The sequence below is a fragment of the Etheostoma cragini genome, chromosome 11 (assembly GCF_013103735.1).
Source record: "Etheostoma cragini isolate CJK2018 chromosome 11, CSU_Ecrag_1.0, whole genome shotgun sequence".
Classification (NCBI taxonomy): Eukaryota; Metazoa; Chordata; class Actinopteri; order Perciformes; family Percidae; genus Etheostoma; species Etheostoma cragini.
This window is the reverse complement of record NC_048417.1, coordinates 11,494,491-11,521,039: the sequence shown is the minus strand read 5'-3', so window position 1 is coordinate 11,521,039 and position 26,549 is coordinate 11,494,491. Positions and strand designations below refer to the sequence as shown.

The 26,549-nt window shown below is 36.8% G+C and overlaps 1 protein-coding gene across 3 annotated transcripts; it reads left to right on the top strand.

The window, feature by feature from the left end:
* Positions 1–458: 458 nt before the first annotated feature.
* On the top strand, positions 459–26,540 carry uxs1 (UDP-glucuronate decarboxylase 1). Of its 3 annotated transcripts, none has more exons than XM_034886323.1 (15): positions 459–1,425; positions 3,894–3,921; positions 5,819–5,867; positions 8,229–8,272; positions 9,349–9,409; positions 10,676–10,856; positions 13,936–14,040; positions 14,643–14,702; positions 15,152–15,273; positions 20,488–20,607; positions 21,101–21,144; positions 22,392–22,452; positions 22,595–22,652; positions 24,354–24,457; positions 25,611–26,540. In XM_034886323.1, the coding sequence occupies exons 1-15, from the start codon at positions 1,335–1,337 to the stop codon at positions 25,740–25,742; spliced, it is 1,260 nt and encodes a 419-aa protein (XP_034742214.1). In that variant the 5' UTR covers positions 459–1,334; the 3' UTR covers positions 25,743–26,540. The 3 variants fall into 3 exon arrangements, with proteins under 3 accessions (XP_034742214.1, XP_034742216.1, XP_034742215.1); XM_034886325.1 differs by having other exon boundaries at positions 482–670; XM_034886324.1 differs by having other exon boundaries at positions 482–680.
* The last annotated feature ends 9 nt before the right edge of the window (positions 26,541–26,549 follow it).

Here is a 26,549-nt window from a genome sequence, read left to right as displayed (position 1 = left end):
CCAAGGACTCCTTAGTTTTTTGCATAGAAAACTAAGGTTTTTAAATATCATAATTATTGTTGGCATGATTTTATAAATCATGTTGTAATGGTAAACATACATGTGGGACAGTGAATCTTTAGGAATATCTAGGGACGGTCTTAGCGACTTCCTAGGCCAATAAGCAGTGGGGATTTATATTTGCTAATAATATGTTGGATTCGTTTTATTTTAGAAAAAAACTTATAATTGTGATGCCCCCTGCACTGACTTTGAGGACCCCCCCCTGCACTGACTTTGAGGACCCCCCCCTCAAGAGTAGGCTACAGCGCCAAACGGGTTACAGTGGTTGAAATGAGGAAATCAATAAGGTGTTCAACAAGGTTAGTTTGCTGCACTGTGGAAAGTTTTGTGTGATGGAATGAATGAGCCATTGTGTCAGTGTTCAGAATAAATTGTCCTGCAACTTCAAAGCTACGCCTTATAAAGTATAGTAAATATTTGGCACAATAGTATACTGTTTCATTAGTCTATTAATGGCAACAGTCATAGTAAGCTTATACAAATTAATTAAACGACTAAAACAAGCGTCACGCAGTCTCTGCAGGAAAAGTCAGGCTGCTAAATCGAGCAAAGACTAATCGCTCATCTGCTATTCTTCGGCCCAACTAAGAAGAGCAAACTCCGGCACGTATGCATCTTTACGTCGTTAAAATTAACAGCTTTTTTATTTTCCCGGTAGTTATTTGAATATAAACGTGAGGCAGGACTGGAGACTGTTGTTCATAAGCGGCAGCAATGAACGGAAGAAATATACGCTATCAGTTTATTAGCTTGCTAGCTAGCTGTGTCTGATTGCTAATGTGGTGCTAACGCACAAGCATTTGGCTTCACAGTGTTATTTGTTACTGAGGCGTTGCTGCAGTTTGTAACGTATCTTTAAGATATCCAGTTACGTAAAACATGATGTGTTGTAGCTAATATACCTGTTTACTTAGTCGGTGGACTAAGGTCGCTGATAAATAAGTTTATATGTAGTTGTGAGTGTTGACACTACACAGTGTAGCCTGGTAACTTAACGTTACTGTTTGCTACCTATGTGTACAGTTACCCTGCTAGCCACGTAAACTGCTTCTCCTTGGTGTTGACGTAGCAACAGCCGCTTGCCTGTCCTGTCAAGCTAGTTCTAATTTATATAAATTAGGAGCACCAAGTCATTGACAGTCTGCCCAATAAACCAAGACATAAACCAAGACTCGAAGTCCACCGAGGACATGTAAAATTGTGACTAAAAATGCTGTAGCTGGACTTGAACGTGTGGCTCGTTGGGTTCCTGGTCCTGTTGCATTGAGCGGATGATGAAGCGGGTCATCTGGCTGATATCAGGATTAAACAGAAGAATGATGAAGCTACTTTTTGCCCTCGCTTTGATCGCCTACATTGCCTGTAAGTGCACTGATTTGTGTAATTGAACGTATATCACCTGTTAAATTGGTATCATTCTTGTTGTAACTTTATTGTCAACCAAACTGTAAACTTGTGTGAGTATGTGTGTGTTTGGTGGCCAATGTACCTTGCAAGATGACTAGGCTACTGGGTGTTCACACATCAAAAAACCTAAATCCTCCTTCTGGATACGTGTTGAAGCAGTCAACATACAATACAAATTAGTTGCATTTCAGGATGATGTTCCATCTCATTTTCAAGGTGTTCCATTATCATTAGAGAGAGGGGCAGTTTAATGTGATGAAGTGGTAAAGGAAATTTCCTTCCAGAAAGCAGAACGCTTTGACATTTATTGTTGAGAGACAATTACATCAATTAATTTATCAACAGAAAAGTAATTGCCAACAATTTTGCCATGGTTTGATTTATTTTTTAAGAAATACTACCAAACATTTATAGGTTTCTACTTGTCAACTGTGATGATTTTCTGCTTTTTATAGACTACCACTGTAAATGAAATATATATTGTGACTTTCAAGAGGTGACTTCTGTCTCTGGGAATTCTTAATGGACAACTCGGGATTTTCTGACATTTGAAAGACTAAACAATTAATTGAAATATAATCAACAAATTAATCAATATTGAAAGTAATTGTTTATGCATTTCCCAAACATATCAAGTGTCAAACAGTTACGTAATTTAATTTTTGATTGGCCTGTAGTCGCAGAAATGTTAGTTTGGTCTGCTTTGCTCAACTGTTTCTAACATTGTGTTGCATTACGAACATGGTGTGTCTGTAAAACCCATGATGTCAGGCAACATGGCGGCAAAGTTTTCACAATACATTTTCCCGTGTTGATTTACATTCATAGCACTAGTTTTATTGACTGGATTTGGCAGCAAAAGCACGTTGTATTTGATAAGAAGCTGAGCTCATCTGTTAATTTTATTTGATTCTCAGAGGTTATTAGTAATGCTTTGTAAGGTTGAACTGGCATTTTAACTGTGATAGTGTGGCTGACTATTAAGCATGATTTTTTTTTGTCAACATTGCCTTTGCTAAGTCTAGGAGTGAAGGCCAAGCAAAATCAAGTCTGAGTTAGAACCAAATATAAATGGACTTGAGACAGATTCAAGACAAAACTGAGTCCTACATCAAGATCAAAATTTAAACTAGTATTTAACCAGCATCTACTCAGTCATTTGTTATTGTTTAATTTCAGTTCGTTCTTAACAGTTAACTAAGATACAACCTCAATAATCAATTATAAAAGTCCCCTGGCTTTAAACTAGGACTGAAGCTATCAATTATTCTTGTAATCAAGTATTCTACAGATTGTTCCGTTTGATTAATCGAGTAATCGGATAAGAAATACTTTTGTTTTAGTGAAGAGCAATAATATATAAAAGTTTGGTTTAATTTTCGGAAAACGCAACATTTCTATTGCCCACATTGCTTACAATATCATCTCTAAAAAAAACTCAACATTTAGTGCATTTAAGTGCCATATAACATTGTTTTTACAGAAAACATTTTCTAAAATGCAACAACAACCTCAAACTAATATATAGTATCAGTAAGGTTGTTAAGGGTTGTTTGGGACTGCTTTGCACATCCGCGTAATGGTTATGGCGTGTGTTGTTGCAATCCTCTCTACAAGAGTCTGGCGGTTTGCACTTGTGTACATAGTTGTGTTGAGTATTTCACGATTTGTTTCTGGTTTAGTACAACGAGATGCTCTTACTGCGTGCATTCCCATTACTTTGTGTTTGTCTTTTTATTTGTGTTTTTTTTCTAATGCACTGTACTTTAAGTGTTAGGCTAATTAGATGGCCAATTTGAATATTATCAGCTGGAACGTTTAAAGGTTTAAACTCGCCCATATAGTGCACTCGCTAGAATTTTTCCAACAAAAACAAGTGTCTGTTGCATTGATTCAGGAAACACACCTGACAGAAGAAAACATACATCGGTTCCAAAACGAACACTACAGAGGTATAGCTCACTTGTGCGCCTCTTCCAAGTTAAGAGGTGTGTTAATCCTTGCAGAAAGAAAATTATAATAAGTGGTAGACAATGGCAAAGATAATGATGTTAGATTTGTGTATATGTATTAATTAATAAATTAATTAGTCATTTGTGTGAAGATTAAATTGTGGTAAGTAAATAGGAAATACCCACTTGTGAGAGAGAGGGTATTACTTGGTTGGATTTTCATAATAATCCATTTGAAAATAGACAGATTTGTTTACAAATCAATCAATTACATCCACTCATAAGACAGTACAATGTAGGAATCGAGAAAATATCTGCTGTAGCTTCTTTTCTCGATTGTTTCTCTTTGGCAGTTTTGTGTTTTGGCTTTATTAGACTGATATCGCTGAAAGTGATACACTGCACCATACATGCACTTCATATTAATAATGCTCCCATTTTTGTGACAAGTTTTGTCTTTCTCTCTTTCAGCTGTCTGGGGAACATATACGAACATGAGGTATAGTAATTTATTTCTCTATAACCTAACTGCTGAAGGAACAACAATCTCAAATGACGCATGAGACTTTTGCCCCTCTAATCTTCCATGTCAGAGACTCAGTCATGTTTAAATGTGGATTATTGGCTTCATAGAACATGAAACATGAGGTGGTCAGATGTAATAGCAGCCTTTATGTGTTTTGCCTAATTATTTTATGTATGTCTTATTAGATCACGTGCATATATACAAAAAATCAGAATAGAGCATTGAATCTTTCTTTGAATCGCGATGCATCAAAGAATCGATTCCCCCCGCACCCCTCCACCCCCCGCTTCAACCGTCATGAATGGAAAATCTTACGCCATGTGATGTTTAATTCTATGTCCATATATAGACCCACGGAGAGGTAAAGCATATAATATGTAAAGGAGGAAACTCCCTCTGTAAAAGGAAAAAAAGTGGCAGATAGCGGACCGACTGAATGATATATATATATATAGTTTTTTTTCCCCAATTAATGTGTTTCACGTCCTCAAACTTCCATAAGAAGCTGATGCTCCCTTTGTATAAATTATGCACAATACGTATTCTCCATTTTAGCATCAGTAAATCTGTGATCGACCTTGTAGTCTGTTAAAGAAAGCCGTGACAACGCATCTGTCCGAATCACTTCAGCCTGGCTCGACCTAGTCGCCCCTCCTCAGCCTGGCTTGGCCTTCGTGAAAGGCACCAAGCCAGAATGCACAGATTAGACTAGGTCAAGCCTTGCTTTATTGGTTATTCTGGATTTATAAATTTTACTTTTGTGCAGTACATGAGAAAAATAAGATATTGTCTTTCTTATCCTAAAAGCCACTTCTGAAGTGTAAATGTCCGCCTCATTCTCTGTTGATTTTACTTATGTGGCTTTGCTGTAATTTAAGATAGTTGTGTGACTTGAGACAATCCAGTGCATCACCATGTAGTAATGTAGTCAATAAACTGATGTCATGAAAACATCTGTATAGGTTTTGACACATACTGTAGAATAAATTGTAACATATGCCTATAGTGGACAACATGCATGAAAGGCTAACCTGACTTTCCTGAAGATTCATTGGTGCAAGCCAGTCTCCTCCATTTGGTACAACTTGCTGACAGTACTGATTTGCACTTAGACATAATGCAAAGTTAATGTAAATGCACAAATGCTATCTACTGGGCAAAATCTTAATTTTACTGTAATGGATTTTTTCCGGTCATAAAACACAAATTATTAAAAAGTAATTTTAAGCTCAATTATCGAGTCATTTTATAGATGGACTAAGTCTATTCTATCCTGTGCACTTATCTCTCATGAAGTTACACAGTCTCCTTACTCCATACCTGGCACTGTGATAAGTGCAAGCTATCGACAGCAGACTGGACTGTAATTAGGCTGTTACACACACATTTATATACGTTATGTAGCACAAAACGGCTTCTCTCTCAGTGATATTGATTTAGCGTTGGGATGGGAAAAAGTAGGAGAATTAGTTGATCCGGATCAGAGATGACAGTGGCACTGCATTTATTTATTTAATTAAGGTTCAAATTAGCGTCAAGACAAATGTATAGGTAAGATGCCAAAACCACACACATGAGTACATTTTTCTGTTTTTGTATAATTACTACTAACTAATGAGTGTTCTCATCGTCTACAAAGTATTTTGTCTTTGTATTGTAATGATGTGAGACTATACAGTGCTGCTCATGCTTTAGTTGACTAAGTTGGACATTTATCTTACTGCCTTAATTAAAGAATAGGAAAAATGCTGTCAATAATGGGTGGGGGTGGTGCGCCACGTGTCATTAAATAAAAGCATTCTTCAAGTCAAGCTATTTTTTTGGGCTTTGTGATAATTGCTGCCTTGGCTTTGTCTTTCTCTTATCATAGATCAATACAAGAACACGGAGAAATGAAGATTGAGCAGAGGATTGATGAAGTGAGTTTAAAATGTGGTCAAACACCTTGTATTTTACAGGTCAAAGGAGCTCTGCTGTACAGTATATTATCAGCTAGTGTTTCTCTTTTTCATGCACATATTACATGTTTAATGTACACTAATTTGCAACCTCTAGATACCATAACCAAATCTAGATTCTTGAACGGGCCCAAAAAAAATCTGGTGCAGCCGGGCCTGAACTGTGTTGCTTAAATTTTAGCCTAACTATAGCATATTTTTATACCTTTTGGATTTCTACACTTCAACACAAATTTGACAAAGACATTAGGGAAGTGCCAACAATAATGTCGAAGTTGTTCATAGATATTTCCCTTCTGTGACAAAAAGTTAATGCTCTTGAATCGGGAATTGTGAAACACTTAAAGACTGAAAAAACTGCACCATGGTGACTGACTTTAGACCGCAAGCAAGTGTGCACGTTAAATGGCTGTAGGATAGTTTTGGGATTAAAACGATGGGAATTCAGACCCCTGACTTAATGCAGATTGCTTTTTATATTTGTTCATAATTGAGCTTGAAGTGAATGTTCTGCAAATGGGGAACATAACTTTACTTACTGTTTACTTATTTTAGTCTCACACAGTTTGGGAAAATAACTTTAGGTTGCTAACCCTAACTAAGCTGTTTGATTTAATTAAAATGAACCTTTATATTTACTGTTAATTTGAGCTGGTGTAAAAGCTGTCAATGAAACCCTGATGAGGACCAAGGAAAAAAAAACGTTAGATTAAGTAACTGTACTGTCCCGCAGTACTTGTCCTTGAGGGCTATTTGCAGTATATCAAATTGTTTTTGACCTAATTATTTTTGCACTGAAATGACACTTGTCTGGCGTCTCTGATCAGCGCGCTGTGCATGTCCTTGCGGAGGTGGTGTGGTGTGCCGTGCTGGCGCTGTATATTAACAAGTTCTTAAAACCTCAGTCCTCCACAACAGCAATGGGCCTCATATCCTGAGCAATAAAGTTGACAATTCCTTCCGTGATATTATTTTTGCGCTTGGATGGTAGAGGCTGAACATCCAACGTGGTCTGGGTGTGTCTGGGGAACGCTACCGTCGCTGCGGGAGGGTGCGCCGGTAGTTATAACACCCCCATCAGCAATTAGTGCTTTCCACCCATAGACCGTAATGGTCTATGCTTCCACCTGATGAAATAACACGGCAAAAAATCGACCAATCAGAATTTTGGTCGAGCCAGAACGTATGGACCAATACATCGACTAGTCGACTGGGGGATTACAGCCCTAATTATATCGACATGGATACATAAGACTAGATATCTTAAATTTTGGATATTGTAAATTACGAAATGAACGCAAGTATATGCACGACAGGCAGAGACAGGATGAAAAAGAGGCGTCTGTATAAGGATGGGTCTTGAGACCTGGTTCTATTAAAGGGTAACTGCTGTTGAACCTGGACCCTATTTTGCTATGTTATTATGACTGATGGGAGCAACAATCTTTGAAATTGGTCCACTATTAAGCAAGATTGCTGCAGTCGGAAGCAGCAAAACAGGCTGAAATGCAAGTAATGGGTCAATTATCCAGCTTGTCTTTACCTTCCAGGCTTAGATTAATGTTTGTGTCTGACAATATTATGGAAAGTATCCCTTCATACATAGACCTTTTAAAACCTCCTTTGTTTAACCAGAAACAGATTTATCAATTACTTAAAAACATAGCAAAATAGGGTTCAGGTTGAAAAAACATTGCCTTTTAATGGGATTGAGTCAAATAGGCCTCCTATTTTTCATCCTATCTCTGTCTGTTTGTCATTAATTTTACCATGCAGTTGATCTACAGTCTATTTTTAACACCAGAGAACATAAATACACATAACAGTTTTCAAATGCTGCATGACTTGGTGTCAACCAACAGAATTAGATTTCATCAAGTGGGTCCTGATGATGTGTTGAAGGCGCAGGTTGACATATGTCATTACTGTTCAATGACTTAGCTGACAACAAAAAACCAATATAAGTAAGTTGCTCCATGTAAACACTTTGTAGACTTCTACTGTGCTCTGTTAAAAATATAGTTAGTTAGTATTGCAGTCTTTATTCACATACATTTTTTCATTCTGTCTGTTTAGTCTGACTATGGAGTGCTGTTTCTTCTTGATTGCTGTAAGGTTTTGAGTGTATGTGTGGTCCAATGAAATGGCTGAAATATCACCACCATACTAATCCGTCCCAGTTAGCTCAACCTTGTCCTGCACCTTTGAACAATGCTGGTGTACAGATTGTAAAATACATACGGTAATTTAGCTCTTGATTTTCTTCTTGTGAAAAAAACGAAACAAGAAAAAACTTTATGCTCACTTCTCATCTTATTTTAGGCTGTGGCTCCTCTCCGAGAGAAGATTCGTGATCTGGAACAAAGGTGTGTTTCCCTTTTTTTTAATGTACACATTTGTACACATCTACACACTCAAAGTCGGTAAAGGACAGAAACTGACAATTGGCATTGCTTTTCACTGTAACTATTAGCATATTTCTTTTTTGCAATACAAACTCAATGCTCAGAGCACTGTTAGACCAGCTTGACGTCCATTAAAGAGCTGTACTGATTTGCGTAGCTTTCCTCCCTAGTTACCAGATATTTTATAATGTAAAATTAGACTTCTTCATAGCAGGCTATCGATGAATGAAGCTATTATCATCTTTTCCATTGCAGCTACTCATGGCGGATCAATTCTGCTGTCAGAGATTAATTATTTGTGCAGTGTTTAAAACATGAACGCTAAGGTGACCGAAAGGCAAAAACAATAGTTTAGATTGTGATCAGAATTAGAATGTACCCTGTCGATTTGATCCAGCCACTGTGGAGGGCTGCAGGTGGATTATGTAAAGACAGGCTTATCAGTAAATGAAGCCCTTGATGTTCTGTTCTGCTGCTGCTCCTTATGATGTGCAATATGTTTCAGATCTTTATTTAGACATGTTTGACTCCTTGAATGACATTGAATATCTGATGGAATTCATGAATATCTGATGAGGAATAACATGTTAATGCTAATATGATTTTAAGGACAAGTTTTCTTAATTACAACTCAGAGGTTATTTCAGCTTTTAGTTTGGCCTGTGTTTCCATCAGCTATAATAACATTGTACTCATAAAAGTAATTGCTGACGTCTGGGAACAAAAATAAATTATAGCTATTAAGGTTATAGATTAAAAAAATCACCCTCACATTGCCAACATTTAAACTTAGAAAATCTAGATCTTTATGTTAAAGAAAGGTACAGTAAGACAACTCCATTGTCTGCTAACAAGAGAAGCATAGTTTCTCATACAAAGCAATTAACCTATTGTATGGTTATGAGAGCAGAGCTTATAGGAAATGCAGTGAAAGCCTATTTATTTATTGAAGAACTGGATTTACATTTAGCTAAATAATATTGTTCTGTTCTGCTCCGTTCTCATGAAGTTTTTCTTTCTTTGCCTTCTCTTTCTAGTTTTTCTCAGAAATACCCACCCGTGAAATTCTTGTCAGAAAAGGATCGGAAGAGAATTTTGGTATGCAACGTACACAATTTCAAACAACAATCACATTAACTATTATACATAACCATTTGTCACGGGCTGTATGAAGAATAAAACTTCAACCTTAGCTCACTCTTCTTTTTAGCCAATACTAGCAATGTATTTATATGGAAGTCAGTGTCTGTCAGGTCTTCTACCTCTTTAGTTCAGACAGAAATATCTCAACATCTACTAAATGGATTGATACAGATTTTTGCGCAAACATTAATGGTTCCAGGGTGGTGAATCCTACTGACTTGATCCCCTGACTTTTTATCAAGCGGCACCATAAAGGTGATATTTTGGGGTTTGAATGAAATGCCTCAACTGTTGGATGGCCGTTAAGTATCACAGAGACACTACAACAACTGTCGACACTTTGGCTTGTGGTTTTAACCATTGTTCCTAAAAGGAAAGGAAATCTTGTATTCACTAAGTTATTTGCTCTGATCTGGGAACATGGCTACAATGCTAAAATAAAAGAAGAAGTTAGACAAGCATTAGCCTCAGACAGGTTATAAGTGAACCCCCAGTTTAGCCAAACATATTTGGAATAGAGAATAAAGGCAAACTGTAAAGTTATTATTCAAACCTTTAAACTACTAAGAACTACCTCAACACAAATGGAAGCAGCATTAAAATGTCTGGTCAGATTTGTAAGCATGTTCACTTATTCTTTGATCATATTGTCCCTTATTTAATTGACTTAAAGACCCTTTCATTTAGGCCACATTCTTGTATCCATACAACACAAGCATGCAATAGTACCTGTCTTTTTACCACAGTTAATTTTCAAGAATATTAGTATCTTTAGTCAAATTGAAAAAAGGTTTTGTAGAAAAACTTTTACATCAAGTAAAGTTTCAAAGTATTCTTTATCTATCAGTGCTGAAACAATGGTAGTGTATCAAACAAATTTCCTTTATATATATTGTATACATTTCATTTGATTATTTTTTCTTTTTTATAGTTGTATAGGCTTATTGATAGCTCTTCTAATAGTTATTCACATGTTAAGCTTTTTTTGTATTGCGCTATATATATATATATATATATATATATATATATATATATATACACACACACACATACATCTTTATCACGCTAACATCTTTCCATTAGTGCATGCACGCATGGTACTGAGTCTGTGTGTAATGAAAACATTGCGATTTCCAATTTCATTGCTCATTTCTGAATTTACCCTCAGAAAAACTAAATATTGTTTACTGATGTAATTGTACATGTTTATTCTTCCTCTAGATCACTGGTGGGGCTGGTTTTGTTGGTTCCCACCTGACTGACAAGCTGATGATGGATGGCCATGAGGTGACCGTGGTGGACAACTTCTTCACAGGAAGGAAAAGGAATGTGGAGCACTGGATTGGCCACGAAAACTTTGAGCTCATCAATCATGATGTGGTGGAGCCTCTCTATATTGAGGGTGAGCAATCGAATAAATGTGGGAGCTAATGAATTGGTTTTCAGGGGAACAAATAATTATTGTTATAATATTGGTACTATAATGGCGAGAAATTATCATTCTTTATCTTCTGCTTACACTTTGCGTGTTGGTGCATAGCTTTGCAGCAATAGATACTATAAACAAGACCAAAGGTATTATAAAAAAATATACTAGCTGTCAAACTAGTTCAACTGAGCTTCAAACCATGAAGAAACAAGTGTCACCTTTGAAATTTTCAACATTAATTCACAATAGGGAAGCATATATAGTATAGTTATTATTCTAGTAAACATGCACTTTAAGTCAAGTAAAAGTAAAAAAAAAAAAAAAAAGATGTCAAGTTCACAACAAGTTACTTGCTTGCTTGGTTTGTTTTGCTAAAAAGTTGTTTAAAGTCAAATAAAAGGGATGGTTATTTCTTAGCCCAAAATTAAATGATGATCAAACACTGTGGAAAAATGTAAATACAATCGAGATAAATGAAGATAAAAGCATTGTTTCTAGGGAGACAGTGTCCGCTCATCCCAAACTTAATGGGATTTTAGGGTAATCTTGCATTTAAGTTAGCAGGTTACTCGCTGCTTTTTGCAGTAATTGTAGGAGCTTTCTATCTTTACTCTCCTCCCTGATACATTGCATTCGGAGATGGTAGTGCCCAGAAACAACAACTGCTAAAGTAAGTTGTTCAAAAACTTTCTTTTTAGTAAACTCTGTGTACACAAGCAATGTTTTCAGTGCTCAAGTTCATGTGTAGAGACCCTGCTGCAAAATGTTTTTGAGCATTTTGTTCATGCTGGACAAGCTAAATCCTCCCCAAACAGAAGAAAATACTATGGCATACCATCCAAAATGTCATTATAAACCATCACAAAAGCTTACAATTCTTAAGATCATTTAAAAGAATTGTGGATCACAGATGACAAGGGCTGCAAATAGAGTGTAACATGACAAAAACATTCTTGCAACAATAGAAATATAGCCTAGCTTAGCCACCAGAAGTGGGTTTGTTCAGTCACGTTCCATGGGCCACTTTGTATCACTGTATAAAACCTCTGAGCAGTCAAAACCTATAGGAGGCTGTCAAGACGCTAAGGAAGTTAAGTATACAAATGGACACAGGTGTAGCTTACAGCTAGAAACTTGGCTTTGACACTGTTTCCATTTCTTAATTTATCTCCAGTGGACATCAGCCTATTCTTCTGAGATGATAAACAAACAGTATGATTCCCATGTAAGTGCTCACAATTGCCTGTGGGGACCTGAGCTCCCGAGCACCTAAAGAAATCTGCGCATAAGATGCTAGGAATAGCCAAACGTTTTTTGATGAGGTATATTAGGTACATTATATACTATAAAACCTGATCTGTGCCTTGTCTTTTGTTTGTTTGCTTAACAGCATTTTCTTTAGAACAGAAGTGACATAGTAGGCATTGGTAGAGGAAAAGAGTCAACTATGATTGACATAGATGAAGATAACCTACAAACTGCAAAGATTGCATTTAATATTTGTATTGCATTAAATCAGAATTATGCATAGGGTTTCACAGGCATAAGATGACAATCTCTGACTCAACACAACAGCATTATAAATCTCTCTATGTATTCCTGTTTGTTGTAGTAAAATAATTTTCCAGCGTTAAGTGCCATACATCTCATTCTGTGATGTTACTATGAAAATGTTAAAATATGGGGAGATTACAGGTTTTCTGTTTATTTTTTGAAGAAGTGAAGTAGACTCCATGAAAATTACTTGGCTTCCCTGTCCCACAACTGTTAGATATGTCCTTGAATTTTGTATAACAGAAAAAAGGTAGAAAAGAAAAGTGGAAAATGGAAGTTACTTAAAGCTTTAGTATGGCACTTTTCTATATTAATGAACATCCAATAAATTCAAGCCATTGCCAAATGAGTTGAAACAAGCTAATTAAGACCATCTTAATTCTGTATTTCTCAGAATGGCTATGTTCAGAAATTCAAGCAAAGATCATTACCTCTTTTATAAAGTCATCATGTTTTTTTAATCCTCCGTGTCCTACTTGGCTACTAACAAATGTGTGGAGGAGAGGTGGGGGTGGTGCGTGATCCGAAGGCTTGTGTCATGTGTAAGCATCGACAGTTTTGTTGTCTTTACTTAGAATTCTTCATGGGGGCGAAATAAACTACGCACTATAGCTTTGAAAAACAATTTGTACAGGAAAAGCTTTGAGAAAAAAATTTCACATGAAAATCTGACATCAGTGTCTCTGTATTTAACTAGGAAATGAAGTATTACAATGAATAGAGAAATGCTGAAAGAGAAAACCAAACAAGCTCTGAAGGTAAAAATATGGATCATTAGGTCAAACCATCAACAGATGCTTACATTCAGCTTGAGAAGAAGAAAGATGTGGGGTGGTTTAGATAATGGGAAAAATTGTGGGAGAAAAGCTTAAGGACATAATGGGCATTCCAACCTTCTTGTAAAGCTCTTTTTTAAGTGCATGACCCGTGTTGTCAGACCTAAGCCATTTGCGCATACAATCATTTTAAATACTATATTAGCTACTGTGGTCAGAAATTCAAATTATTTGTCTTTTTGTGCATTGGTCTCTAAATCCACTTTTTCTATCTATCTATCTATCTATCTATCTATCTATCTATCTATCTATCGATCCATCCATCTATTTATCCCTGTTTTTGTCTGCTGTTTTCAATCTCTGTACAGCACTTTGACTTGCATTTTGTTATGTTTGAAATGTTCTATATAAATAAAGCTTGATTGAGAAATTCATATTGATTCAATAAACACTGATAAAGTGAGTGGGTCACCTTGTACAAATTATCTTTGTGAGTCATGTGTCTACCAGGAGAACAGGTTGCAATTCCAGTGCTTTTGAGCCATATCAAAGTATAGATATAATTTGCTTCCCGCAGTGGTTGACATTTTTGTCTGACTATACTATATTCAGTCTTAAATATGGCTGGCTATCAGTAAAGGCTTTACTGTTCCTAAAAACTTGCAACATTCAGTTCAGTTGTTTCAAGGTGAAATGATTTATTTTTCTCCTGCTCTTTACAGTGGATCAGATCTATCACCTGGCGTCTCCAGCCTCCCCTCCCAACTACATGTACAATCCCATCAAAACACTCAAGACCAATACCATTGGCACTCTTAACATGCTTGGTGAGTACCAAGGCTTCATATGAAGACTTTTTTTGTAACCGATTCAATTCAGGCTTCCAAGTCTGATCATTTACAATGCAACAAGAAAATAAAAAGTTTAATAAACCACAATATACCGTAAATCTAGTTTCAAGTTGATGAAAAGTGTCTTAGGAAATTTGTGTTAGATATGTGTGAAAATGTGATTTTATTAATTGTTTTTCTTCCCCTTGTAGTTTAGATCAAAAAAGGAAAACCAAACTTAGAAAACCACAATACTTACCAGACCATTATTTCACTTCATTATATTTTCAACTTTTATCCATTCCAACTGGTTACAACCTATACAGTAAAATGATTTGTCAAAATCTCAGGTCTTTTTATTTCGTCTGTTGGTTTAGATTGCTATTCAAAGACTGTTTTAACTGTATTAAAGGGAGAGAAAGGGACTGGAGCACACTGATTGATTTGCAGCCTCAATTAAAGGCAGGAAATCAATCGGTATGCTCCAGTCCCTTTTTTCGTTTGAACGTTTGGAGAGGCACATGATTTAACTGCTTGCTCCTGGAACATGCTCAAAGAACCCTCTTTCAACTGTTCTCACTGTGTTTTTTGTCTCTGAGGTTTGGCCAAACGTGTGGGCGCCAGACTTCTCCTGGCTTCTACTTCTGAGGTTTATGGAGGTAAGGAAGATGCCTCCCACTCATCCATGAATATTCTGGTGTTGGTTATGCTTTCTAATTACTTGATGGATGGATAGATGGTTGGATGGATGGCTGAACGGACGTGTGTTTGTGTGTGTACATATGTATGCATGTGTGCGTACATATGTATTTGCGTACCTTATCTTCCAACATTAGTATATCTGACACTACTTTTCTTTGTTATTTGAGGAAGTCAACTGTCTGCCACATCTGACTCTTTCTGATTGCTTTGGGGTTTAATTGCAGTTGGTCATAGTCCCAGTCCCAGTACAGCTGCTTAATCATACGTTCTAATGCAATCTGTTGAGTGGATAAATGCAGCACAAATATCTGGACAGACATGCAGTGAATATGTGTCTGTCAGATGGGAAGCATGCTAGTCAAGATTCCTTAACATTTAAAATGTGTCTGAAATGTTTGTATTTCAGATCCAGAGGTACACCCACAAAATGAGGAGTACTGGGGGCACGTGAATCCAATTGGTCCTCGTGCATGCTACGATGAGGGGAAGCGTGTAGCAGAGACCATGTGTTATGCCTACATGAAACAGGTATAATAACTGTACAATATGCATTTGATGTATGTTGGTTAATGGTCACATTAGTTACTATGTGATTTTCTTTAAAGGTCCCATGACATGCTGCTTTTTGGATGCTTTTAAATAGGCCTTAGTGGTCCCCTAATACCATATCTGGAGTCTCTTTCTTTGCTTGGTGCAGAATTACAGCGACTAGCGGCAGTCCCCCAATGAGCCTTCCTTTGTATGTGTCAATTCTGTGCCAAGAAATACATTTTTTTACCTTTTTTAATTAAATTCCTTCAAAGCCTTCACTACATATTATTATTTGAGTCATGAGTAGACATGGATGGAAACTGCAACTTGACTAGTTGGCAAAGGCAAAGAACCTTGTCACACTGCATCAAGTCGCAACCTTTTTGCGACATGATTGATGTCAGCCTTTGATGATCAGATATGATTGACTTCCCTTGCCTTTCTTCCAGGCAGGTGATATTTATTTATCTTCCTTATCTCCTGCTCCTCCTCACCTGCTAATTATTTTTATCAAACTAGGAAAAATCTTTTCAATATCCAAATGTCATTAGTTGCGCAAGTATAAGAATATCCCTTATTATATATATTGTCCAGTCATTTAATCAAAATTAATTAACATTTAAAACTGAGTGTAGGTTATGCATTGGTCTTACCTGCTTCTTAGACATAAGGAAAACATTTAAAGATGGAAAACTGTGCATCGGTTGATGCATTGAAACAAAATCATATCATGTACATGCATAGCATGTTTATGAACAAGGTGCCTACTCCATTTTATAAGAAAAGCAGCGTAATATTTAGGGATTTGCATCTTTAGGATTTTGGCACTTGGAACGCTTCATAATTTTGTAAATTAACAAGGGGCATCTTCTGAAACCAATATATTTATTTTAGTAATGCTGAAACTAGATTTGAAGGTTGTTGCTAAAATATACAAGTAAACTAAACTTCAATAACACTATAGAACTCACTAGGAAGTATAGAGCATACAGTGTAGAGGTTTATTCCTCAACGCAGCGGGCCCAGGTTTGACTCCGACCTGCAGCCCTTTGCTGCATGTCATTCTCCCCCCCCCCCCCCCCCCCCCCCCCCCCCCCCCCCCCCCCCCCCCCCCCCCCCCCCCCCCCCCCCCCCCCCCCCCCCCCCCCCCCCCCCCACCCCCACCCCCCTCCATCCCCTTTCACTTCTTCAGCTGTCCTGACATCACTGTTGCTTAGTTACAGTACCTATGCGCAATAGCTCTTGAACTCTTTAAATGCAGCTCTCCTGGCTCCACTGTGGTGTCAGGTTACAGCCTGTTTCTACATAGTCATTACTAAGCTATGGCTTAACAACTTTTATGCCTTTCTGTCACATCTACTGCAGTCAAATTTGCTGTGTTCCCTCGGAAGGAATAACTGCACATGGCTAGGCACTTGTAATAACATTTTGAACATGTTCAGAGGATAAAAACATGTTTAAAACTTGCCCTGTATAAGCCTATTGTGTGCTAACTCTAGCAGGAGGATAACACGATGTAGGCAGCACTGATTGTTTTTGTTTATCTTGCTACTGACAGCACTCCAAAGTTCCACACAACAGAGCTACGTATATATCCCCTTGTTTTGTTGAATTTGTGCACTTGTTGACATGTTAACTTTTATTTATTTACTCACAATAGTAGGTATGCCTTTTACGTTTACACACACTTTCCAAGACTACCTCCTAATGTTGTCCTCATCCTGTCCTTGTTCTTCACCGCACTGAATATTTTTTGCGGGTTGTGACCATCGAATTACATTTCAAGAGAAAAATCAGCATAAGTTTCATGTTTTTATTCATGTTCTGTGCCCAAAAAATGATTTACATCCCATCTGAAGTAGCATGTATTGATGCATCAGGCTGACTTATGAAGGCCTTAGATTTTTTAGAAGGTAAATTTGTCTACGTCTTTGGGATCAGTGTGAGTATCCATGATGTACTTGGCCTCATTCACTCATTCTTTGTTGAATAGTGTGTGTTAGGAGAGCCATGGCTTGGTACTCTGTTTCTCATGCAAAAAATATTTTTATAACACTTGGCTCATAGGTAAGAGAGCATGTGACACAAATTATTGTTGTACCCTTGAAATGTGACAAAAATGTAAATGTACATATGTAGGGATCAACAATCAAAAAGGGGACTTTGGCATGTAAAATATGCCAAAGTTAGCCAAACGTGCTGATTTTCATTGGAGGCGGGCCACAATCATAAAAGGACAGATAACCTTCCTGTTTTTAGGACATAATTAGCTTTTTGAATCTAGTGATCAGGTCAGTGAACAGATTTTTGCTAATTTCTAGATGGTTTTGCCCAGAAAATTGGAAAGGAAAGAAATGTTGTTTAAGGTAAATGGCAGGCTCTCTTACTAAGTGTTTGTCAATTTCTTAACATTTAGGCTTTGCTGCTGTTCAAGATATGTTTTGCCAGCTATTTACAGTAACTTGGTCACTGCGGCTACTTTCATTGAGACTTTAATATGGAAGGCTAACTAATCAAACTTTTCCCAGCACTTGAAAAAACTTCAGATTTTACAGAAAAAAATCATACAGGCATTAAAGTGATCTGAGCCCAATACCCCCACTTGTCCTCTATGTCGTCACCAGAGTTGGCAAAAGTACTCACTTCCTGTACTCAAGTAGAAGTATTATGTTAAAAAATACTCTGGTAGAAGTACTGATTTAATTCTTTACTCAAGTAAAAGTAACAAAGTAGAGGCTTGGAAATTTACTAAAGGTACAAAAGTAAAAGTAGCCTTGTGAATGACAAAGCTACCTGGACCAGACAGATGTTACTAGAGAGCACGCTAAGAAACTACAGTGGACATGGAAAATAGGCTTTTATATGCCATTGCCTACGTTTTAAATGGCTGTCTGCTAATAGGCCTAAAACATATAGCTTATTTATTGTGACAGAGACCGGGGTTCCAGGTTAATAAGCTTAAGACCCACTTTTTTAAATTAGCATTTAATTCCGACTAGGGCAATACTGTATCTTAGGTGTCCTCCTTCTGTCTGCTCCTTTCTATGCATTTCTGGAAGGCTTTTAATGTCCTGTAGCGCTGCACCACTACAGCACTTTTTATTTTATCTGCATGTTTTGTATGTGTTATGTATTGTTTTATGGCTTTGTTGTAAAGCACTTTGGGTACCTTTCGGCTATTGTAAAGGGCTATACAAATAAACTTGATTGATTGATTGATTAAATAAGATTCTGACCGAGTAGCTATGAGTAGTAAGATATAAATTCAAGTGTGATTTTGTGAGAAGTCTGGTTATATTCCCATCCATTTTGATACATTTTGGTACTGATGACACAAAAATAATAACTAACTCCAGTGAAATTATTTGAAACTTAGTGAGGACTAGATTAGGACTGTATTTAAAGCTGATTCTGGTTTCCAACTTGGCCCCAGGTGCGCTGTTCAAACACGGACCAAGACAACTTCTCTCTGTTGATGCTTTATTACAATCAAGCATCATTATAAACATGGGTGTGGGTAGCTCTGCTATGGTTGTTAGTGTGGTAATAAAATAAATAAATAACATTGTAGAGGCTACCATACACAATGCATAGGAATCATATTTGCTAGTAAATAATAACAATAAACCCACTATTAATTACATTATCTTAATGAGCAAGGATGTTCAACAATCGCCATTATATCGAATCAACAGTCAGGTGGAACCTAGGTAACGGGTGAAGAACGCAAACAAGCTAACTTTTAAGTTTGTAAGAACTACAGACTTATACAACAACAGGCTTAAATGAATTGACAACATCCGTTATATGACTTGCAGTTCTCAAATATGCACACAATCTCAACTGGTTATTCTCCGGGCAGCTAGTTTCTTTTTCATTTCTCTTACTTTTTTCTCTCCGTGCGCGTGTCCGCACTATTCTGCAACGTGCACTTACAATCACACCTGATAGACGGCATTTTGTACAAAACGAAAACAAGTCAATTTTGTAAAATGTAAGGAGTAGAAAGTACCAATATTATTTTTATAATGTAAGAAGTAAAAGAAAAAAGTGGCAAAAACAATAAATTATAAAGTAAAAATATCTTAAAAATCTACTTGAGTACAGTAACAAAGTATTTGTACTACGTTACTTCCCATCTCTCGTCGTCATCTTGGTTTATTGAGGCCTACCGGATATAATGTCTTTTATAATGCCTGCATGCTGTTCCAGGTCATTCATATGTTAAACTACCGATTGTGTGAGCTTGTTCCAATTAGTCGTCCCCTGCACACTTGACACAAGGGAAAACACAGTATCGCTGGCAAAAAACAACGGTTGAAATGTATGAGCTTGAGTAGTTTGTAGGGGACTACAGATTTGGGACAAGCTTGAGGAAAACTTGAAATTGTCACATTCTGTCTCCATCTTCAAGAATAGTCTCAAGGTAAAATGGCTCTTAACATATTTTTGTTGATTTTACCATAAGTGATATGTTTGTGCTGGGATTGCTTGTCTGTTTGTTATTTTTTATTTGTTTTGTTTCGGAACAAGCTTTTAGTAGGTTATTTTGGGTTCCCCGTTTCACGTGGCCTGTATATGATCATTGTACCTTTCTGAAATTGTGTTTTATGATTGATACAATGATGAGGTGTAAATGAAAGAAAACATGACTTTGGTTGGAAAATGCATCATACATCTTTTTTTTCTCAAATGGGTGATTGACAAGTGTTCACAGCCCTGTTTTATGTTCCTCTACACATGATAAAGAAATCCTGTACTGATTCGCACACGTGCCTCTTGCAGTGAGCGGTATATTCCGATGGCAGGCACTAGGTATTTCAGACTAATATTTGATTGTGACTGGGTCTCCATGCTATGTTGCAGCATGGGACACTGTTAAAATCAACTCTTTCATCTTGACTTTTAATAGTTAATTTATTGTTGTCATCCAGATTAGAATTATAACGCTACAGGCTGCCATTTTTTTGGCATAAATAATTAGTTTATAAATTCGTGTACAGTACAAACATATTATTTCAAGGGCACAAATGAGCAAATTTATATTTGGCTTTGTATTCCCTTAAATAAAAAAACAATACAGTATATAAATTACAAAAATTACAGAATAACAAAACAAGTAATCAGAGTAAAGATAGCATTCAAACTAAGGAACAACAAAGTTCATAAATGACTTATGAGTTACCTACTTTATTGTGTCTTTGCTCACAGGAAGGAGTAGAGGTGAGGGTAGCGAGAATCTTCAACACGTTTGGCTCCCGAATGCACATGAACGATGGACGCGTTGTCAGCAACTTCATCCTGCAGGCTTTACAGGGGGAACCTCTCACTGTATGTATGCATTTTAAGATTTCTACTCATTTATTAGGTGCTTGAGACAAACCACTATTTGGCTTGGGTTTTTTCTGTGCTAACAGTGTGAGGATGTCCAAACTTAATGAGCCTCAGTGTAATGATGATACCTGGCAATCTTCTTTGACGTACATGACATGATTTTAACTGAAAACATTCAGACACCTCAGTGTAATCCTTCTAATCAGGATGCAGGTCTCATTAGTATGAGTTACATAAAATATTTTGAATATGGTTTAATAGCAACTTATTTTGATGCACAAAACTGAAAATAAGATTTTAAGAGGGGAAATAGAAAGTGGAAACTTCAAATTGCACTAAACTCTTTGAGTTCTAATAATTTTAACATGATCAGGCTAAAAATAATGAAGTAGACTTGCTAATGATGAAAATAAACTTACAGTGTGCTCATTTTTTAAGACTGCTGAGTAGAAATCTATTGTTTTACACATGATAACACTTGTTGTTCTAGGTGTATGGTTCTGGTTCCCAAACAAGAGCCTTTCAGTATGTAAGGTAAGATTGCTAAATTAAACCTGTTTCGTTTTGTCCTTAAAATCCATCATTCTTCTTTTCAATCTGTACTGAATTATTTCTCACAATAAATGTTTTTGTGGTCTAGCAACCAATTAGGAATCACTATAGCAATACATGTATGATATCATAAATAATCATCATATTACATAACATTACATAAATTATAGCAATGCCATCATACATCCTATTAAGTGTTAGTTATTACCTGTATTTTATTTTATTAATTAAATAATGGCCTTTTTCTACACAGACAGACAGACAGTATTTCTTTTGGTGTTTAAAGCATATCTAAGGTATATGTGGATGCTGATGCTTACATAGACTCATGAATTTGAAATAAGGTGCAGGACTGAATTAAATTGGACTTTGAAGTTTATCATGGAATACCAACATGTGCATGGTTCTCTGCCTGGAAGCAATATGTGAATGTGGCTAGTTAATTTGATCAGTTTGAAGAAGAGAGATCAGAGACACGGCGCATTTGAAGCACTCATATCCCTTCAAAGCATTCACCCGCCGCCCTGTATGACGTTTGCATTGTGTAAATAGTGAAACGCCAAGGTCTTCAAGTAAACTCTGAGTAAAGCTGAAGTGACTTGATTCCTAAAACTTTATGTTAGAACTACTTAGTTTTAGATTAGAATTTACCTAAAGGATACTCGCATGTGACAATCAAAAAAATTGCATGAAAATAAATCAGCATTTTTAACTATCCCCTTTGAATGAAGAGGTATTTTCAAAAAAGTATTCTTATATAAATTACTATTCAACAAAGTTTTACAGTTTAAAATACTACTTATCACCTACAAAGCTTTCCACAACCTCGCCCCTCGCCCTGCAAATAAATTCTACATTTATGAATTGTTTTTGGTAAAAAAAAAAATGTTTCATAGATAGATGTTGGTTTAACTATAAAGTCATTTAAGAGGCTGTAGTTTGTTGAAATGTATTTCATCAAACTGAAATGTGTTTTGAATATTTAGTCAATACTTATTGATGTAAATGGTAAGGACAAAATACATATCTCAGTATGTAATTTATGTGCATATATGCATGAATGCAAATTTGACATTTGGAGGAAGTAGATGTTCCTGATGTGGATATTGTGCAGTGTTGGGAATTAGAATTGCTTATGGAATGTCCCTCATACAAAGCCACGGAGTTAATGTTAAAAGAAGGGAATCAATTTTAATGTTTATTAAATATTGTTGATTATCTTTTTACAGCGATCTGGTCAATGGCCTGGTGTTGTTGATGAACAGTAACATCAGCAGTCCAGTCAATCTGGTGAGCTTATCATACCCGGCAGCATTTCACAATTTGAAATTGAAAATGAATTCTGCAGACAGACAATTCACCAATGAGTCAGTTTATGTGTCTGTCTCATGTCGACACTGATGTGATGAAAGTTTATGAAATCTGTTTGCAGGGTAACCCAGAGGAACACACCATATTGGAGTTTGCTCGTCTCATCAAAAGTCTAGTCGGTAAGTCGTCCGATCGATATAGAGAGTTGTCATTCTTTTTTTTTAAGACCCCTTCCAGCCAGTGTTACATCACAACAATCATTCTCTGTTGTCTTTATTATATCAAAATGGATAATAATCAGACGTAATCCATAACCATGGCAACCTGATTGCAGCTACAGCATCTTGGAAAACAGTGATAAAGGCTCTTTAAAAGACTTTTATATCGTTGTTGCATGAATATATTATTTGTGTCTGGGCTGAAAGTTGTGCGCTCCCTGGCGCCCTCACCTGTTAGAGGCCAATGCTGGTGCACGTTGCAAACATCCCTCTGCAATATGACTATCTGTCGGGTGTAGCCTGTCAAGACGATTAAGAAGAGAGTGAGTGTGAGTCTGCATGTTTCTGACGGTGGGATTACATGTGTAATCCACTATGTTGTAATGAACAACACACTAAACTAAAGTGGAGAAAACTAAAAAAAACTCTGTTAAGCCAATGCAGTAAGTTAGTCTAGCCAACTAACTTTTTTTTAACTTTGAACAAAAAATTAAGTTATTTAAAATTTTGGCAAACAGTCTGGCTTTTCAACTTTGTCAGGAAATTACTCCAACAATTTTGAAATCTGAAAATGTCTGGGAGCCTTTTAATATCCTTCTTTCTTACCCATTCTTCCTTAAGGTGCAGTAATGCTTCTGTGTCATGGTGGTTCTGGCAAAGAAACTAGAGCATGACCTGTAAAACGTTATTAAGGCTGATATCGATACAAATATTTGGTGATTTCTAAATCTGATATTTCGATATAACGTTCTATATAGGTTTAAAAAAAATATATCCAAAAACGCCTAACAAAACAGATTTCCCTAACAGTAGTTATTTGTAGTTAAATAGAAGTCTTCACTAAAATAATGTTAATGTAGTTTAAAAATAATATAGGAACATCGAAATATATAAACGTTCTGATACATAAAATGTATAAAAATACAAGGTAAGAGATTAAACTTAAAGTCCTTTGACAAAAAAATAAAAAATCATAGAGTTGCCGACAGGGACGTTGTAGATCTCTCCCTGGTGGACAGAATATGCCAATGCAGATAGTTTGGAAAATGCCTAATATCGGCCTGCCAATATATCGATCTGGCTCTAATAGATACTGATCTATTTTGTAGTGTAGGATTTAACCCCCATATTGTTGCAGCAAAAGATGCTTCTTAAATTATTTGGTGGCTGTATACACAAAGTAATCGTATTTTCTTATTCACATTCACTGTGCCAGAGAGGAACAATAGATGCGAAGACAAAGTTTGACTTGGAAATAGCTTTGCTAGATCAAAAAATAGAAAATTTGTCTACCCACACTGAAAAAGTGAAGGGACTAACGAGCCTTTTTTATTATTATTAACATGAATAATCTCTACCAACCGATCAGAAACACAAAGGAAGAAAAGCAAGCAGCCCAATCACAGTTGTGGTGATCCAAAACCAGAATGTGTACATTTTTGAAGAGGTGCAGCTCTAGAAAAACATTGGGTGGAGTTACTGCACCTATGCATGAAGCCACCACAACACACAGAAGCATCAATGTGCCTTTACCCACCCTCGACTGTTTGTTATATCTCATTAACCAAATGAAAAGTAAGTACAATAATAACAATATCCTCTGTGTACACTTGTATATGTCCATTAACACACACACACACACACACACACACACACACACAGTGAGCCAAAGTCAGATCCAGTTCCTTCCAGAGGCACAGGACGACCCACAGAGGAGAAGACCTGACATCCGAAAAGCCAAGATGATGCTGGGCTGGGAGCCGGTGGTATGTGACACATCACAGACTCACATGCACACACACTGTACTGCAAACCTTCTGTAGACAGACCTTTGGGCCTGTGTGGTGTAACAATGCTGCAGATCTGATCAACTGGTAGTTACAACTGATCGGTGTCTCATCAACAGAATGCACATCTGAAGCCTCTGATTCTCTAACTGCTAATAAATGTTGCGCTTTAGATTCATAATGACTGATGTGTCATAGAGCTCATACTGGTGGGTTAACAAGATGAATACTGAAGTCAATATTACAGCAGTCTTTTTTAATGAGTATTTGGCTTAGTATTCAAAGTCGAATAATTAAATAGCTAAACTCAGTATTTAAATTTTACTTATTTTACTGTAATAAATTCCTAAAAATACACTGGAGAATTAAGCAGCTACAGACGAATGGATATTTTTTGCTCCTTTTTCAGAGCCCATAAGTTCTACATTGTTGTTGGGGTGTAAAAAACATTTCAAACAATACATAAAAAGTGTATATTGGAAAATGCCAATTAAGGGTTTATTTCAGACGGGGAGCAATTGACAATTGTCAAGTAATTCAATTCAATGAGAAGTGAGCGGGCAGGTAGGGAGGCGTGCAATGTGACAGACGGAGTGACAAGTGGGTGCAATATCCTATACACCGTATCATACTGTTGTACTGTTGTACTCTTCACACGCACACGTCCGCGTTCTGCCAGATTTCCATGGTCTTTAACTTTTTCCTTTGCGACACGCAGTGCTGTTTTCTAAACAGTTATCTGGACATGAAATTGTTTTGCATGGCAGAGCAGGGGCACAAGACGGGATGTATCGGGTTATGTTACATATAGTTCTGACTTAAATTGGGCTATAAAGTTAAGACTGTCCTAATTCAGCTAACTTTAGATACAGTAGTGCACTGAATCCCCATGGTTACCATGCCTCGTTTACTCACAGAGCGCTTGTCTGCCTGTCTATTCACATGAGGAGCACATTGAGACCACGCGGATCCAAGCGGCTACACAGGCTAAGTGTCGCGTGCTGTCTTAAAAAGACCTTTTACAGACAATAGCTGACATATTATCCGATCAATATATTAATAGAGCTGTAATACATAGTGCCACTCAGTGGCAGTATCTTTACGTTTTATGTGTTGTGTCGTTTGTGGACAGGTGCCCCTGGAGGAAGGCTTGAACAAAACTATCCAGTACTTCAGCAGGGAACTCGAGCACCAGGCCAACAACCAGTACATCCCCAAACCTAAAGCCGCCCGCATGAAGAAAGGACGACCCAGACACAACTGAGGTCGGGATTCCAACCACAGACTCCCAAAACACCGAAGGATTTAAGACTCCTCACAGGACCCTTGAAGAGCAACAATTTTCTAAAACATATTGTTGAATATCTTTTAGATTTTTTTTTTTTTTTTGAGAAGTAGAGAAAAACTTTCTCTTTGGAAAATGTTGTGTTGCCTTGCGTTGGAGCAACACTACGGGATAAGGGCTTTCCATACAGGAGCTTGCGTGTTGGATGGACAAGCTTGGATCAAAAACAGATTTTTTGGGGTGAATTTGTGATTTTCGTTTTAAATTGCAGACATAAGAATCTTGCAAACATCTTGCACTGTCCGTCAGTGCTTTGTGTTTATTTAACCAGTTTCATGGTGTTTTGTCTGCAGAGGTAAGCTACCTGACTACTTCCACTGGATGTTTTGTCTTATCAGTGGCGTCCTGTTCACGCGGCTCACTGCAGGACTGGGCAACTCCTGTAGAAAGACTGTTGCACCATTATAAGGTGTTCATCAGAACATTATCGTGTTCTACTTTGTGAAAAATCTCATGTCAGGATATGCATTATCAGATAAAGATGCTATTTTTTTTTTAAATGTTTCCAATATATTTTGTGTGTGTATGTGTGAGAGACCGACAGAGAGTGAGACTTAAGGAGTTGTGCGTGACACGTTTCTACAATTGTTTAGTAGAAGGAAAAAGCAGGGGCCTTTAATATGAAGCTACTTTTTTTTTTTTTTACAATAATCAAATGATAAGAGACATTATATAACATGATATTTCATACAAATCAGCTGCTTCAAAACATTACTCTTAAAAATG

Bases quoted from the DNA above. Each gene is read 5' to 3' on its own strand.
- uxs1 (XM_034886323.1), top strand. From the start codon at position 1,335: ATGATGAAGCGGGTCATCTGGCTGATATCAGGATTAAACAGAAGAATG. The intron at 14,041-14,642 runs GTGAGTACCAAG...TTTGTCTCTGAG, and splicing joins TGGCACTCTTAACATGCTTG to GTTTGGCCAAACGTGTGGGC. The intron at 14,703-15,151 runs GTAAGGAAGATG...TTTGTATTTCAG, and splicing joins TACTTCTGAGGTTTATGGAG to ATCCAGAGGTACACCCACAA.